At 47.8% G+C, this 17,916-nt stretch overlaps 1 protein-coding gene across 1 annotated transcript in view; it reads left to right on the top strand.

Moving 5' to 3' along the window:
• The first annotated feature begins 298 nt into the window (after positions 1-298).
• Positions 299-17,916, top strand: part of IL16 (interleukin 16) — a 94,047-nt gene continuing 76,429 nt past the window's right edge. The window contains 2 exon segments of the mRNA XM_032263894.1: positions 299-596; positions 14,778-15,190. Coding sequence (XP_032119785.1) covers positions 392-596; positions 14,778-15,190 — 618 coding nt within the window. The 5' untranslated portion in view covers positions 299-391.

Below are 17,916 nucleotides of genomic sequence, written 5' to 3'. Positions count from 1 at the left end.
TGGGATTATAGGCATGTGTTGCGACTCCCAGCATGTGATGCGGTTTATGGAGAGCTCCTAGCAGTGTGCCAGGCACATTGCAGCCACCGAGTCATGTTTATTACCTTTCGGCTCTCCTTGTTCAAAGAAGGCAGGGGCAGTTGAGGTGCACCGAGGAACCTCACTGTGGTTCTGTGGCTCTGCACTGGCTTTGCCTCCTGGGTGTTGCCGGCCAGCCCAGCAGATGGTGGACCTTGTTCTGAGGCTGAGCTTCTCAGCACTGGCAGCCCCCCTTTTTGGACCAAGCCTTTTCACGTGGAGCAGTCAGATGGCTCAGGTCAGGAGTCTTCGAGCAAATCCATGCCAGGTGGGACACATTTGTCCTGAGTCACCTGTCCAGAGCAGGTGGTGAATGTTGTGTCCTGCTCAACTATTGGAGCCTGGGATCGGACTCAGAGGCTGGCCTCCGTATGAGAACGGAGCATCCATTTCTCAATCCTTGCCGGCTCTGACCCAGGCCTGGGCCACAGGCTCTCTGAGGTGGTGCTGCAGTCCCTGCTGGGCAGCTGGAGAGAGGAGCGAGGGAGGTGGCAGCCCCGGGGGACGGTGTATAGGAGGTAGGTGGGCACCCGGTGAGTGACTGTCTGTCAGGTAGCTGCTCTGTCCAGACTGCGTTACCGGAGGCAGGAGGCTGGCCTTTCTGACCTGAATGGGGAGGGTCTTGGTTGCTAGGTCGTAACTTCGTATTTGGAAGCGGTGCTGGGGTTAGAGGAAGAGCAGAAGCCAGAATTGTGTTGGTAGGAATCTCTGTGTCACCACTTCACACAATTAGGTACAGGAGGAAGCAGCTTCAGAAGGTGGACAGAGGGATGTCGCTTGCCCTAGCTCTGCAGCGCGGGAAGAATTTGGTCCTGAGATTTCTGACTTATCAGCCGAGTCTCATCCTTGGCACTGGAGTGTGGAAGGAGGCAGAGGAATGGAAGGCAGCGGGAGAGAGAAGGGCCACAGGCGCCTGAAGGAGGCTGCTCTGCTGCTGACCACTCTCCTCTTCTCCAAAGTGGGCACGGCCGGTGGGCACCTCTGCAGAATGACCATGGGAAGAGTGTTCACTCCACTTGCTTTTGATAAGGGTCGAGTGACTAATTCCTGCTTTGGTAGGTGCCAGGATTGGTGGTTTTTTTTTTTCGGTCCATAGCAAGTTTGCTTTCCGTAGCTGGAGAATGAGGTAACAGCACAAGAATAGAGGTTCCCTGGGGAATACAGGGAAGCATCCGCTCCTCCGGCCCTTGCCAGGTGAAATCATCCCACTTCAGGCTGAGCAGCACAAAGACGACCTCTTTGTCCCAAGAGGCCAGTCTGAGCTCCCACCAGGTTTCTGGAAGCAGCCTGGGAAGCTGCCGTCTCTCTGGCTCCCCTTCCTGTTTCTCCAGTTTTCCCTGGAAGGAGAAGACTGTTCAGCCTCTTCCCTCCTCTCTGTTCTCCTTTTCTGCTCTGAAGTTAAGTGATGGTTAACATTTGTGAGCACAGTAGAAGGCCCCCACCCTGCTGCAGACATGACATGGGCAGGAGCCATCAGGTGGGTTAGAGCCTCAAAGCCCCTGCTAATCATTTATTCAATCCCCAGGGAGGCTGATTAACAATACTTAGTACCCCAGCCATTTCCTGGCCACTCTTCAGGGCCCAGGCACCATGCTAAAATATTCACACACATCATTTCATTTAAACCTTACAACAACCTGGGGCTTAGGGAGTGTATCCCCAAATCGAGAGGTGAGGAGGCTTGGACATGACCGCTCACCTAGACATTCCCAGGACCCGAACCCAACCTGTCTGACTCCAAAATCCATGCTCTTACTGACTTTGTGGCATGCCTCAACAAATACTTACATTTCCTAAACACAAAGACAGTCCTATATCCATAGGGTTCAAAAAAATCTCCTTTGGATGTGATTAACTGTAGAATTACTACTTTCTAATTCTTTGTACTCATTGAAACCTTTTAAGAATTGAAATCTACCATGAAAACTCATATACAAAGAGTTAAGGCAACATTATTTTGGCAGAAGGCAGGCCAGGAGCTTAAAACCTGCCCTTTTGTCAACGCTCTCCCCGTTTCTGGTTCCCAGCAGTGGTCCAGGGTTGTAGGAGTGAGAGGGAGGGAGATACACTTTGAATTGAAATCTGCTGGCTGGGCACAGTGCTCACGCCTGTAATCCCAGCATTTTGGGAGGCCGAGGCGTGTGGATCACCTGAGGTCAGGAGTTCGAGACCAGCCTGACCAACACGGTGAAACCCCGTCTCTACTAAAAATACCAAAAATTAGCTGGGCATGGTGGTGCATGCCTGTAATCCCAGCTACTCAGGAGGCTGCGGCGGGAGAATCGCTTGAATCTGGGAAGTGGAGGTTGCAGAGAGCCGAGATCGCACCATTGCATCTCAGCCTGTGTGACAGGAAGACTCCCTCTCAAAAAACAAAAAATTAAAAAATGTGAGCATTTGAGTTGGTAATACATTTTCATATATGTTATGTTTTGCTATTAAAAAGTAATTCATTGTGCATAGCAACATGCTCATGTACATGGGGAGAAAATAGGCATTGGGGCAAAATAAACAGTTCCAAGAGCTTAGAGTTTTGGTTAGCTAGGAAGACAACTTGAAATCAGGAATTTACTTCAAGTTCTTCTTTTGAACTTCTGTTGAAATAAGGACAAATCGATGTCCGTCTTGTAAACTAGACAGGGTTGTTCAGAGCATGCCAGAAATACTGAGAAGTTTCAGTACCAAAGAGTACAGAGCTGATGGGGGCTGGGCACTGCAGGTGGATGCTCAGGACGCGGATGGAAGGGCAGAGCACATCAGAAGGTAGGCGCTGTGCCTGCCAATCTGGAGATGCTGGAGGAGAGGTTTGCTTTGGGTGGGAGCAACTGGTAGTGCTGCTCGGCGCCCCCGATGCGGAGGACCACCCAGCGTGGAGATCTCCATGGTCTTGCACCTGGCTTAGTCTCAGCATGTACAGCTGGGGCGAAAATGCTCCTCCAGTGGACAGTTACAATGGCTGGGACACGACTGCCTTGCTCAGCCAACAGGAGGCAGTCCCCTACACAGATCCCTTCCAGAGGTCTAAGGCTCGCCTGATGGCTTAGATGCTGGGGAACGGCGCACCCTCCCTGCTGCTCACTGCATCCCTCACCTGGCAAAGAAAAGCCACAAGAAATCTAAGTCCTTTCTGCAGTCTGGCTTGGGCATGTATGAAAGATTCCGACAGGGAATTTCAGAACCCATCCCGGCTCCCGAATCTGAGTCAACACAGACCTCTTGAGTAGGGCTGAGCAAACACAGCAAAATCAATGTACATATGAAAAGATTCAGCGGCTCAAAGATGGGAGCTAAATGAGGAATCAAAGCAAATATCTCATATGGAATTGCTATAAGAAATCAGAGAAAACCTTAAAGTAGTGGTTTTCAAGCGTGAAAACGGCTAGTGAATTGAAAATGAATTTACTGGGTTGAAACCAACTTCTTTTCTCTAAAACGAAAAAAGAATAGCATACATCAGATTGCATCAGGTTCTTAACAAAGGCATATTTCATATTATCTTTTTTATACCATAGATATTTTATATTATCTTTATTATACTGTAGTAAAGATGTTCCATGAAACTTTTTAGTTATATATATTTATTTATATATACATATACATCTTATGGGTGTTTATGTAATCTATGTACTATGATGTAAAATGTAAATTCTTACTGTAGGTCAATATTTTTTTAATTTTTAAAATTCTTTAAAAATTATTTTTATTTATTTATCTATTTATTTATTTTTTGAAACAGGGTCTCACTCTGTTGCCCAGGCTGGAGTGCAGTGGTGCAATCCTGGCTCACTGCAGTCTTGACTCCCTAGGCTCAGGCGATTCTCCCACTTCAGCCTCCCTAGTAGCCAGCACTACAGGCGCATGCCGTCACACCTGGATAATTTTTGTATTTTTATTGGAGATGAGGTTTTGCCGCGTTGGCCAGGCTGAAACTGCTGAGCTGGAGTGATTTGCCTGCCTCAACCTCCCAAAGTGCTGGAATTAAAGTTGTTAGCCAGCATGCCTCGCACAGGTCATGATTTTAAAAGTTTCATAAATAGTCCTGGAGAACAGTGGGTGGAGTTTGGGATGGTGAAAATGTGTCAGGAGAATATCATAACTGAAATATTCCAGATCTTCTCTTTCAATAAGATGGCCTTCTCCCCATTATCCAAGGCAAGGATTTCAGGCCTGAGTCAGCCATGAGCTGATCTCTCTTTTTTTCTGTACTTTCTGATAAATAGGTTAAGAGAGACTCGAGCAATGGTGAGGATTGGGGAAGGTGGGCAGGTGGCCCAGTCTTACGCGCCTCCTCTCTCTCCCTTCCTTCTCTTCATACTCCAAGGATGATTGTAGCCAACTCCAGCCAAACTGCAGATGCCAGAGAATCTTGCAGCAGTGGCTGAGAACATAGGATACCTGCCACGTTTACTGAAGCAATGGCTAGGCAATGCATCCCCTGCCTTGAGCTAATTGTCAGAAGCAGAAAATAAAAGTGTGTGTGTGGGGGGAGGGGGTGTGTGTGTGGTGAAAAGAAATATATCTAAAAATAATCTTAAAGGAGATGATATATAATTATTTCTTACCAAAACCCAAACCAAAACAATCACACACACACACACACACACACACACACACACACACACACACACACCACACCCACAGAGAAGTAAATGATAGCAGTTGGACCAGCAAAATGTGAAAAATTCTTTCAGGCCAAAGACTCTGTAATGCTCTATAGCTGTTATTTTGCATTTCTTTGAAACTCCTCTTAGTTCCATTTAGAGATCACTGGATGTGAATTTAATGTCAATTTCATGCCCCTGCCCTTAGTTTCCCAGGAAGGAGGTCTTAGTTGTCCATCCACAGACAGCTTTTCCAGCTGCTCTCCCAATCTAGTTCTTCCAGCAGGCAGATCGTATCCTGGGTTTAAGTTTGTGTTTTTTTGTTTTTGGGGTTTTTTTTTTCCTCTTTTTCTTTTTAGGTTGTAGTTAAGTGGTGTATACAAATTTATTACCAATTTATTATATTGCCACTTTGTATTTTAATCTTTACTATTAAATTTCGCTTTTGGTAAAAATGCTGTAATTAGTAAAATGTAATCAGTTTTTGCCCATTCTTTGCTCTTCAGTAACAACTTGTTGAGTATTCTTTCTGACTTATTCTAACATCACACACACACACATACATGCACACACACACTTTTATTTTATGCTTCCGACAGTTAGCTCAATGCAGGGGATGCATTGCCTAGCCATTGCTTCAGTAAATGTGGCAGGTATCCTATGTTCTCAGCCACTGCTGCAAGATTCCCTGGTGTCTGCAGTTTGGCTGGAGTTGGCTACAACCAAATGATAAAAATAATCTTAGGCTAGGCATGGTGGCTCATGCTTGCACTACCAGCACTCTGGGAGGCAAAGGTGAGTGGATCATTTGAGGTCAGGAGTTCGAGACCAGCCTGGCAAACATGATGAAAACCCCGTCTGTACTAAAAATACAAAAATTAGTCAGGCGAGCTGGCACATGCCTGTAATCCCAGAAATCCCATTACTGTATATATACCCAAAGAAAAGCAGATCATTATTCCAAAAAAAAAAAAAGAAAGAAAAAAAAACCCTCATGCACTTGTATGTTCATTGTAGCACTATGCATATATTAGTAGGTTAATTTTTGGTGATGCAGCTTGGACTTTGATCCAGTAGGTGGCGTGGAGGAGTAATGACCAACAGCTAGGGTACGGGCCTGCCACACTACTCTTGTTTCCTCGTGTCGGCAGGTAGGCTCTGCAGTGGTGGATGGAGACAAATGGCCCCTTCACCGGGTCTGCTCACGAGCCTTGGGGGAGACCTTTTTGATTACTGGTTATGAGCCCGTGTTTCTTTCGTAGGTGTCCTGGGATGCAGGGCCCCTCTGGGAAAGGCTGTCACTGGAAGATGTGCTGCACCCTTTCTGGACTGATCCTGGGGAGGGAGGCATATCTTGTTCCCACCCTGACCCAGGAACCCATGTACCTCACTCCTTGCCATTCTCTGAGGGTGGGGGATCCTCCCTAACTCAAGGGCCAAACACAGATCTTGACGTTGTATTCCTGAGCTGCTGTACTGTTAGCCCCGGGGTCCAGGACATCCCATGGCTCACAGTTGGATTCTGGCTGCACTGGGGGTCTGACGTGCCCCAGATCACTAGGAAAGTACTCAGGTAGAGCAATGCACTCAGGCTGGGCTGAGGAAGCTGTGCTGTGCACCTGCTCCTGCACGGTGGCTAGGCATGGGCCCTGGGAAGGGCTAGTGTGTAGGAAGGCTTGCAGAACAGATGTGCATCATTCCCAGAGAAGCCAGCCCTGCTTTCTCCTGGCTGGAAGGTCAGCTGGGGCCAATGCCTCCAGAGGGGAATAGAGAGTCCTAGGAGATGACCATCTATGGCTCCTCTCTGCTGGAAATGTCCAGTGCACAAAAACTCCTCAGATCCATGCTGTCTGAAGGCCTGTCTTTGCCTGTGCCCTGGGAAGATCCCCCTCTATCTCCCATGTCCTTGTGTGATGCAGGGTCCCCTATAGCTAGAATCCCAGAGGCTGACAGCAAGAGTGAGGCATCCTTCAGTTACCTCACTCACTCCTTTCCCAGGAGCTGTTTGGGCCATGAACTAGCCCTAGCATTTGGGTACCCCTGCAGGGTTCCCAGCTTCCTCCCTCTTCAGCCTCAGCTTCAGCATCATCTCTCTACACACCCTTGGCTTTTTCTCTGTGAAGAGCTGCCCAAATGATGGTGGATTCCTTGGTAGTTTGGTCTCTCTCTCAGTGGGAACAACACTTCCTGGCTGCATGTAGTTGGCCATCTTGTTTCCCCCTCTGGGTGTCTTTGAAGAATGTACAGCCTCCATCCAGCTGGGCCGGGACTGTCTGTCTTAGCAGCAACAGCGGCAGCAGCGAGACAGCAATGATGAGGCTGCCTACTGAGGATTCATGAGGACCTTCTATGAGAAGAACCCAAAGCTGCTCCCATCCGTGGCCCTGAACAAGTCTACTGTGCCTTGCACCGCAGACACCTCTCCTTACAGCCTTGCAGGCTTGTTGAGCTCTTCCAGGCTCCCTCCTCTCCACTGCATGCTAAGTAGATTTCTTCAAAGTCAGGCACGGAAAATTGTTGGAGTGAGATTGACACCTAGATCTACCTAGGCTGTAAAGCTGCAGCATGTGACCGCTACATGATATGCTATCATTTCTAAAATAGAATGAATTTGAGGAAACTAAATATTCAATTCTTGAAGATAGAAAAAAATAACAAAACAAAAGCAAGAAGGAAACAAGTAACTGAAGCAGAAATAAGCATGCTGGAAATCAAACCCCAAAAGCAGATGTGTTCCCTGCTTCTAAGAATGAGCCCTTGGAAAGGACGAATAGAGCAGACAACCCTCAGTGAAGATAAAGCAAGGCAGAAAGAAGGGGAGGTCAATTTCAGAGCCTAAGCCTTTAAGCAGTATATTTATAATCCTGCGTGTCCATCCTCCCAGTGATTAACAATGACTAATTAACAACACGGTGTGGATATCCCTGTGTGTAGCTTTGTGCAGTTGACCTCTCATTTCATGCTGCAACGACCCTGCCTGAGTGCATCCTAAGTGTGAAGTCCTGCTCTGGGCACTGGGATTTCACGAGAGATGAGCTTTAGCTAGTCTCTCAAGAACAGTGATGGCTGGATAGGTCCTTATTTATCTGCATGGAAATGCCTTTGTTTATCCAGCTCCTTATTGAGAGGGATTATAGAGCATACCCTTACCATCTTGGAGGTAATATATGCTGAGAGGGAAATCCCTGTCCTGACTCACCCTGTGCCCCAGGGGCCTGGGTTTTGTTGAGGCCATCCTGATGCCCCACTCATGCCTGTGCACTGATGGTTAGGATCTCCTTCCAGGATGCTGAACGTGCAGTGGCCCCTGCGAGGGGCTTCTCTGGGATCTTTTAAAATTTTATTATTATTTTTTTATTTTACTTTAGGTGCATATTATATCCAGCATTTCTCCCCATGTTATCCCCCCACCCTCCTCACCCTCCCCACTCCCAGCTGTCCCTCCCCTACACCCCCACAACTGCCCCCAGTGTGTGATGTTCCTCTCCTTGAGTCCACGTGTTCTCATTGTTCAACACCCATCTATGAGTGAGAACATGCAGTGTTTAGTTTTCTGTTCTTGTGTCAGTTTGCTGAGAATGTTGGCTTCCAGATTAATCCAAGTCCCTACAAAGGACACGAACTCATCATTTTTTGTGGCTGCATAGTATTCCATGGTGTATATATATGTACCACATTTTCTTTGCCCAGCCTATCATTGATGGGCAGTTGGGTTGGTTCCAGGTCTTTGCTATTGTACACAGGGCTGCAATGAACATACGTGTGCACATGTCTTTATAGTAGAACGATTTATAGTTCTTCGGGTATATACCCAGTAATGGGATTGTTGGGTCAAATAGACTTTTCTGAGGAGCAGCATTGAGAATCTTCCTTGATGGCTCTTGGCTTGTCTTTCGCTCTGAGGTTAGCCCACTGTGGCTCCTTGTCACTCTGGTGTCAGTTGGTTTCCTGGAGTCCATCATTCTGTTGTCCTAGTTGAGATGGTTTCCTTGAGAACACTTCACATGGTGTTGGTGCAGGAAAAGTCTGTTGGAAGGAGTCTCTGAAACACCCATCTGCCATTCATTCATTGAACATGCAAGCTGGGCACGGTGGCTCACGCCTGTAATCCCAGCACTTTGGGAGGCTGAGGCGGGTGGATCACGAGGTCAAGAGATAGAGACCATCCTGGTCAACATGGTGAAACCCCGTCTCTACTAAAAATAAATAAATAAAAAAATACCTGGGCATGGTGGGATGTGCCTGTAGTCCCAGCTACTTAGGAGGCTGAGGCAGGAGAATTGCTGGAACCCAGGAGGCGGAGGTCGCATTGAGCCGAGATCACGCCATTGCATTCCAGCCTGGGCAACAAAAGCGGACTCCATCTCAAAAAAAAAAAAAAGAACATGCAAATGCCCTTCTTTGTGTCAACCCCCATCAAAGCTTTGGGGACAAAAAAATAAATGAGACTTTATCTGTTTCTCCTCTCCAGCTGGTGACAGTATAGAGGAAGAAAGATGACAGGTATAAAACTAACTTCAACACAACTTGCTTAAATTACCAGTTAGGAAACTGAGGTCCAGAGACACCATGTCTTCCCAGTCTTCTGTACAATGCATAGAGACATACACAGAACTACTCCCAGCTGCAGGTCCCATGGAATCCTATTAAAGTTACTCTTTTTTTTTCCAAGACAGGATCTCACTGTCGCTTGGGCTGGAGTGCAGTGCTATGATTTCGGCTCACCGCAGCCTCTGCCTGGCAGGCTCAAGCAGTCTCTCCATCTCAGCCTCCCGGGTAACTGGGACCACAGGTGCACACCACCACACTGGCTAAATTTTTTGTATTTTTGGTAGAGATGGGGTTTTACCAGGTTGCCCAAGCTGGCCTTGAACTTCTGAGCTCAGGCAATCCGCCCACCTTGGCATCCCAAAGCATTGGGATTACAGGCGTGAGCCACTGCGCCCTGCCTAAGGTGTTCTTTTAGAAAGAGAAATAACCATACATTACTTTATTTCTTATCATGGAGTCATTCTTTAATTGAAAAGAAAACAAAAATTACCCCTTGGGCTAGAGTGACCAAACTTTAAAAATTGCCTTTGATAAAGGACGCTGTTGGAGAATTCAGCAATTTGAAACACATTTTACCAGCTAGTTCCCCTTGCTCCATATGGTTATTTACCCTCCCAAAGATCTCCAGGGAGTTTAATGTATTTTATCCAGATGGAAATACTGTGGCCTTTCCTCCAGTAGGTTAGCTTTGCTTAGCACAAAAACAGGCACATAACAGTTTCTCAACAAGTGCTTGCCGAATGAAAAAAAACGAAAAGGAAGGAAGGAAGTAGGAAGGGAGGGACAGACTAACTGATCCTGCTTCACAGCACATATTCTGAAAGGTTTTTGAACTTCTTGAAAGGGGAGGAACTAACCATTTCTTTGCAATTCAGCTCCCTCCTTTCAGCTCTGCATGTTCTAAGTAAACGTCAGCTCTGCCATCGTAAAAACATATCCTGGTAACTGTGATGATGAGTCTGCCCTGTCCCTCTATTGGGCCCAATGTCCTTACCTAAGATGTGGTGGGGAGACCCCTCCCAGATCTGGTATTCAGTGGAATATAACTAAAGAGCAAATACCCTAGCACAGTTGGGGTGGCGTGGGGAAGCCTCCAGGGAGTTGGAGAGCAGTTTTCTGCGGAGTTGCAGAACGTCTCAGTTTTTCTGCTGGGAAGTAAAAGTAACTGATTGCATTCATGAAGCTGTGTTAGAGACCTTCATTGTGCTTCCCCCAAAATCCTCTGGAGAAGACCCACAAGGCCGTCTTGTGGCGGGTCCACCAGAGGCAGAGAAAATCTGGCAAGAGTTTGACAAGTTGTCAGAGAGCCTGGGGAAAAATAAGGGAAAGCTCATTAGTTCCAACCTTTCGAAGGCAGCTGGGCTGGAGGAATGGCACGGGCTTGTCCCCAAGCTCTGCTGACATTTGGTTCCATTCGGGAGCAAGAGCTGGTTCCAATGTCCTGAGCTCAATTACTGAAGCTAAGCTGAACCATGTGACTGCGGCACTGTGTTTTCAATTATTCTCTCTCCTCTCTCCCCCTTCCTCTCTCTCGGTGCCAGGCCTGGAGGGAAGGCAGTCTTCCCACAGAAGTTCAATTCTGGCTCCTCCACTCCAGCTCTTTTGCAATTGTTCTCTTCCTTTTTTCCTTCTTCTTTAAAAAAAAAAAAGAAAAGAAAGAAACATTTTCTATAATGAAAGGGTCATTTTGAAAACTGTCTTCGCTCTTAACCAAAGGGTTAATGCCTTGCCGCTGGTGCGTTGCCAACTTGCATCCCATGGCCCCTGCCGTCCCACGTGAGAGCCCAGGTCATGGAAGTGGGGGGTCTCTGGGGAATAGCTTATTTTTTCTAAGCTGCCAGTACCCATCAGACACTCCCGCAGATGGTGCATTAGGATTAGCACAGTTTCCACCCAGGAATTTGACCCCTCTGTTCTTCTAAATACTGCATGCAGCCAACTATTCCACCACTGAGTAAAGCACCCAGCCTTGCACCTAGTCCCAAAGGTCCTCGATGATTTTTTTGTCCTGGAAAAGGCCTAGTGAATGGTCTGGCTCTTACCCAACAATTATTATACATTGGGAGAGGATGTGGAAGAGAAAGGGAATTGGGTTTTCTTTCCGAGAACTCATGCAGACTGTGGCAATTCTTGGTGGGACAGGAATTCAAGAGGCTGTTATGCCAGAGCTTGGCACTAGGGGATGGAGGGGGTAGAGTTGAGGCCTTGAGTAGGTATGACTGGCTTCTCTTCTGGCTTGGGGTGGGATAAGGGAGTTTCAAAAACCCTCTTGGCCCTTGGATGTCATTCTTTTCCATGCTTTATGTCAGCAACAGCACAGAGAAGAACCACTATTCCAGGAGGGTGTTTTTTTTTAAGCAAAAGAGGAATCTATTGGTTGGCATAACTGCATAGGTTGATGTGGTTTCGGGCACACCTGGATCCAGACGCTCATATGATAACCTCTGAACTCCGCTTCTCTCAGATTGTCTCTCTGTCCTCCTTCCTTTACCTCCACTTCTCTCCCCACCTCTGTGAGTTCTGGACCTTCCGTGTTGGCTTCACTCTCAGGCAGCCTCTCTACGTGGTGGCCCTCAGCAACCCCATGTTTATATCTGTCCTGTTCAGCACCAGCAAAGTGCAGAAGGATTTTAACACAGCACTGATCATCTTACAAATTTCCAAATGCCTAATGGACCAGTGTTAGCTGTGACCAACACACACACACACACACACACACACACACACACACCTCTTCCCGTGAAACCCTGGTGAACTATGGGAACTCCCAAGGAAGTGATCAAAATGGAAAGAAGTTTGGACGTATTATTTATAGCCACATTGGTGTGGAGAGTCAGTCGTTTTGGGAAACCGAATTGGCGGGATGCAGAGAAACTCTTGTGTTGGGGGTGGGGGCAGGGGAACATTCCCACTCGCATTTGGAGGGTGACGTCTGGAACAAGGCAATAATGAGGTGAAAAAGAAAAATACTCTAAAAGCTTGAAATCTACATATTCTTCTGCCAGTGGATCTGAGCATTGATATACCGGTTAACACATTCTCTCAAAATGCAGCAAGGTTTTTAACCAAGCAGATGGCGGTCTCTGGACTTCAGTTCATAGCTTTGGGTTTCTTAAAAGGCAGACCTGATAAAACAGTGTCAGTGGCTCTAGGAAAAGGAAGCAGACGCTGTGGGCTAAGGCTTGAAGAGGAGGGAAGCATGAGGAGAGAAGTGCAAAGTGCAGAACGTTTGCTCAGGAAGACACGAAGGGGATACAAGAAAAGCAAGTGGCGCCGGGCGCGGTGGCTCAAGCCTGTAATCCCAGCACTTTGGGAGGCCGAGGCGGGCGGATCACGAGGTCAAGAGATCGAGACCATCCTGGTCAACATGGTGAAACCCCGTCTCTACTAAAAATACAAAAAATTAGCTGGGCATGGTGGCGCGTGCCTGTGGTCCCAGCTACTCGGGAGGCCGAGGCAGAAGAATCGCTTGAACCCGGAGGCAGAGGTTGCAGTGAGCCGAGATTGCGCCATTGCACTCCAGCCTGGGTAACAAGAGAGAAACTCTGTCTCAAAAAAAAAAAGAAAAGAAAAGAAAAGAAAAGAAAAGCAAGCGGCAAGAGGAGGACATGGAGTTAACGTGCGGTGTTTGAAAGGGAGGAAATGTTTGAACGTGTGTATGTGTTAAGGATAAAGATCCAGGACACAGGAAGAGACTGAGGCTAAAGCTGAGACAGGCAATACTCTGTAAGAAGGTAGAGGCAGGGTGCTGCATGCAGACTTCAGAGCCACATCGCTTGGTTTGATTCCTGCTTTCACTGAGTTCCAGCTGTGTGATCTTGGGAAAGTCATCCAACCTCCCTGTGCCTCTGTATCTCTTCTGTAAAATGAGGGTATTGACAGAGCCTACCATAGAGTTTATGGAACTAAATAGTAAAGCAATGAGAACAATGCCTGGTGCACCACAGTGAAGTTTTGAAATAGACATTGTTGGAAATGTGTTCTCAAGCGAATTACTAAAACACTACCACTGCTGGCCAGAGCTGGAGGCCCAGTTGGTGGCCATGAATGTTTTATGGTACCAGCCTGTACAGGAGTGAGAGTGTCTTCTTCAAGGCTTAGAGATCCACAGCCAGGCATAAACTCTGCAGAGGTTTGGATTCGTCTGTGATTGGGGTTTTACTATCATTTGAGATGGAAGAACACAGGGTGCAAAACTTTGGCATGTTGACAAGAGGGCGCTTGATAAAATGGATCCACACTGAATTAATTTATACGAAAGCATCAAGCACAGTGCCTGATATGTAGTAGACTTTCAATCCGTTATTCATACATTTTTGTTTATTGCTATGAATTGCTGTGATGGTCGGTGAATAAATTGATAAAGAGCGAACACAGGAAACAATAAATGTGTGCAGTCTGAGTGCTGAAGAGCAGTCTTGAGTGTTGAAAACATTTTCTCTCTGGGGATATGTGAAAGAGTTTTGATGCAATGAAATGTCGTGAGGCGTCTGGTATTTCTTATTCAATACTGGATGTGCACATAGCAGTACAGTGGTGGACCAAGTGCATCCCACAGTTTCTTGTTCCGGCAACAGTGTCTCTTTTGTGGCTCAGGCCTGAGTCAGAACCTTTTTGGATACAGCGTCAGGGCCCTTTTCACCACCTGCTTCATGGAAACTGAATCCATGGGGGGTCCTCTTGGTGGAGCAGAGCCAGGCTGTTGGCCTGGCCGGAAAACCCATCTCTGGCCTCTCTGGCTGTGAGAGTCTGACTCAGTGCACACACGATGAAGCAGGGGCTCCTGGGCCTAACTGTGACCCTGGCCAAATGTTTGACCTTAGGCCTGGAGAAAGACACGCGTGTTTGCCGAGAGCCTGTTATCCGCTCATCCCTTTGGCGGGCACTTGCCAAGTGTCACCTTCTTTATGCTCACATCCATTCTGACAGGTCAGTGTTGGGTAAGACTTCCAATCTTCCTAGTCTTGGGTTCGTCATCTGTCAGTGGAGGACGTAAGATATCAGTGGTCTTCAGACTCAGCTCCATGGATTCTGGGGCTTCTTTGCAGATGCTACGGGAGTCACCAAGGGTGACCAAGGGGACCAGGCAGGTGGAACTTAGTCTCCAGTTTTCCTGTCTTTGGTCTGCTCTCTAGACTGGAGTTCACTGCACACTTCTGTTTAAAGAATGGCTTCCAAGTTTAAAAACCTCACAAAGCACTGGTCTCTATGATCCCTAAACTGTCTCCTGTGACCGACTACCGGCTCTTCTGCTAGTGCCTTGGGTTAATACTTTCCCTCCCTGCACCTCAATTCCCCTGTCTTGTAAAATGAGAAGCTCTGGGGCTGGGTCTCCATGATCCTAGGAGCAGAGTGGCATTAACCACAGGGTTAACTGAGCCCCATTTGGCTGGCACACGGGAAGGGCCAGTGATCTTGAGGGACAGTCTGCCCACCTGTCCTGCTTCACGGGCACCAGGAACCCATGGCTCAGATCCAGGACTTGTGTCCAGCTCTGCTTGTCGGCAGCAAGTCACATTGCTTCTTCCCGTTTCCTCTTTCCTCTAGGGACTCATGAAGTGGCAGCTAAGCCTTGTCCAGTGGCCACCCGTCAGCCAAGGGCCAGAGACCAGGAAAGGAAGAAAGGCAACTTCACTTCCCCTTTGAGGATGGAATCACACAGCCGCACTGGAAAGAGCAGAAAATCTGCAAAATTTCGGTCCATCTCCAGGTCCCTGATGCTCTGTAATGCTAAGACCAGTGACGATGGTTCTAGCCCTGATGAGAAATATCCTGATCCCTTTGAGATCTCCTTGGCCCAGGGCAAGGAGGGAATTTTCCACTCATCTGTGCAGCTGGCAGACACGTCGGAGGCTGGGCCAAGCAGCATTCCTGATCTAGCACTGGCCTCTGAGGCTGCTCAACTGCAAGGAGCTGGGAGTGATCGAGGCAAGACCTGTAGGAGGATATTCTTCATGAAGGTATGCCCAGGCTTTGTGGGGCTGAAAGAGCCTGCAGTTGGTTTCTGGTGCTGTGAATTAAAGTCTTTGAATCCATCGATTCAAAAATGAGGAAGCTGCAGACTTATAATTCTGAAAGAGAGCAAGGCAGAAGTTGAGGCAGGGCCCACTGGAACTGTAACAATGAGCGTGGGAGTGAATTGGGCTCAGATAACACTCTTACTTGAGAGTTTCAGTAAAGCACTGTGACACTCCAAGGTAAACTGAGCCTAGATCCCTGATGGAAACATGCCAGATGCCGTAGTCAATATACTGGGAAGCTCTTGTGTCTACACAGGCACTAGAGAGCATACCATAGGCAGGTCAACTCACATCTTTCTTGTAGACTCATAGAAACAGAGTATAGTGCCTGGGCAGAGGAGGAGGCCTTATGGCAAGCAGGGTAAGGGGTACCAGATGAGTGACTTCGTTCTCTGAACACTGACTGTGAACATTTTCCAGGTGCCCTCTGCCAGTTTCAACCTAAGTGCGGGTGCTGAAGGTAGCAAGTGGAGCCATCAATAGGGGAGGGGAAATAAGCAGTATTAGGGGCCTGCCAAAATTCAGAACGTTTACCTTTCTGTGATATCACATTTCAATTTTTGTCATCATGATAAGATGGAGATTGCAGAATATCAGAAATCTAGACTGATGAGAAGAGTTTACTGTCAAACTATTCCCTATTAAGTACAGTGCCTTCTATCAAAAGTGAGATTTCTCAAGGGTCCAAATGGCCCTGAACCCTGAGGTCAGTGCTGGTAACTCAGTGAAGGGCCAACATAGAGATGTTTCTCCTATAGCCTACTACCAGGCTGTGAATATAAATAGGGAAGGCACTCCAGTTCCTTTGAAAGGGGTCTGTCATCTCTGTACAACTTGCCTTCTTCAGGAGGGAAATGACTTCTTAAGGCATACAATAAACAACATATGTGTTAAGGGCCTTAAGGGACCCACAGCATCCTCAGGGGCCTCACCCAGCCCAGTGTGCTCTGTAACCCATGATGTGACTTCCATTAATATGCCCTGAGCTCACCTGATAGGGTAGAAAGAGAAGCCAGCAGCCCAGTGGGTTTGGGGACGCTCACCAGGCTCCCAGGCTGCCATTAATGATGTGAAAAAATCCAGTTCACCAACCGAGAGTCAAATTTATTAGTGACATTATGAATGTGTCTAGATTAGTGCTCACATAAATGAAATGCAAAAATTATTTCAATACCTCAGCAGAATCCTAGAATGAATTTTCACTTGCTTCCACTTAATATTGTAAGTATTTCCTGAGCACCTATTATCTGCAAGGCACGGTGGGGGTCCAGTCTCTGCCCTGAAACAACTTACTTAAAATAGAGTAAAAAATACATTATGAGATGGGTGTAGGAAGCTCCTCAAAGGATAAAAAGAGCACGTCCCTGGGAGGCTGTCATTCCTTCCTTCATTCAGTTAATACTTAAGCCAGGCATGGGATTGAGTGAAACAGACAGCCCTTGCCCTGTTGCAACTTTTATTCTGATATGGGGATGAAGATAATAACTTGACATATAATATTAAATAGCAAAGGGCTCTGAAGAAATGTTAAGCAGGGTAAGGGGATAGAGAGTGATGAGAAGGGGTTACTGCCCTTTTTGAAAAGGGTATCACAAAGGCTTCCCTAAAGATGTGACATTTGGGCAAGACCTGAAGTGGAAGCGTGCATCACATGACCACCTGGGGCGGGGCATTCCAGGCAGAGGGAACAGCATGCGCGAAGACAGGAAGCAAGAGTGTGCTTGGGAGCATCAAGGAGACCCATATGCCTGGGGCAGAGAGGGAAGAGGAGGACGCAGAAGACCAAGTTGAGGTGGTACCAGGGACCAGAACAAGGGCTGCGGCGAGGACTTGGAATCGTATTCTATGAAGGACTGGAAGCCACTGGAGGATTTTGAGTAGGAAAGTGACATGCTCAGATTGGTGTTTTAAAAGGAGCGCTCTGAGTGCCAAGTGGAGAATGGTGTGCAGGGAGACCAGCAAGGGGGACCGCAGCAGTAACCCAGGCCACCAGCGAGGGGGACCAGTAACCCAGGCCACCAGCAAGGGGGACCAGTAACCCAGGCCACCAGCGAGGGGGACCACAGCAGTAACCCAGGCCACCAGCGAGGGGGACCGCAGCAGTAACCCAGGCCACCAGCAAGGGGGACCGTAGCAGTAACCCAGGCCACCAGTGAGGGGACCGGGGGGATGGAGGTGCCCTGTCCCAACATGCAAAACACGAGGGGCTGGGGAAATGGTCAGGAAAATGGTGAATTGTGCTCTGAGGGTGCACAGTTGTACTAAGCAGGGGAGGATGGGAGAGAATTCCAGGCAAAGGCAGGAGAGGAGAGTTCTGAATGCTCATGCTGGGCCACCGGGCACAGGTGGGCACATCTGGCACTCTGTTCCACAGCAGGAGGCCGGATACTTGGGAACCGCTACATGGCACAGGGTAGGAGTGGGCGTGGGGAGGGACCTGGGAAGGGGAAAGAGCAAACTTCACCTTTTCGTCTCTTTGTGATTCACATGTGCACCACATTTTTTTTTTTTTTTTTGAGATGGAGTCTTGCTTTGTCGCCCAGGCTAGAGTGCAGTGGTGTGATCTCAGCTCACTGCATCCTCCGCCTCCCAGGTTCAAGCAATTCTCCTGCCTCAGCCTCCAGAGTAGCTGGGATTACAGGCGCTCACTACCACGCCCAGCTAAT

Source organism: Sapajus apella, unplaced genomic scaffold, assembly GCF_009761245.1.
Source record: "Sapajus apella isolate SASKATOON/1434 unplaced genomic scaffold, GSC_monkey_1.0 scaffold139, whole genome shotgun sequence".
Classification (NCBI taxonomy): domain Eukaryota; kingdom Metazoa; phylum Chordata; class Mammalia; order Primates; family Cebidae; genus Sapajus; species Sapajus apella.
This window is presented reverse-complemented; position numbering and strand designations above follow the sequence as displayed.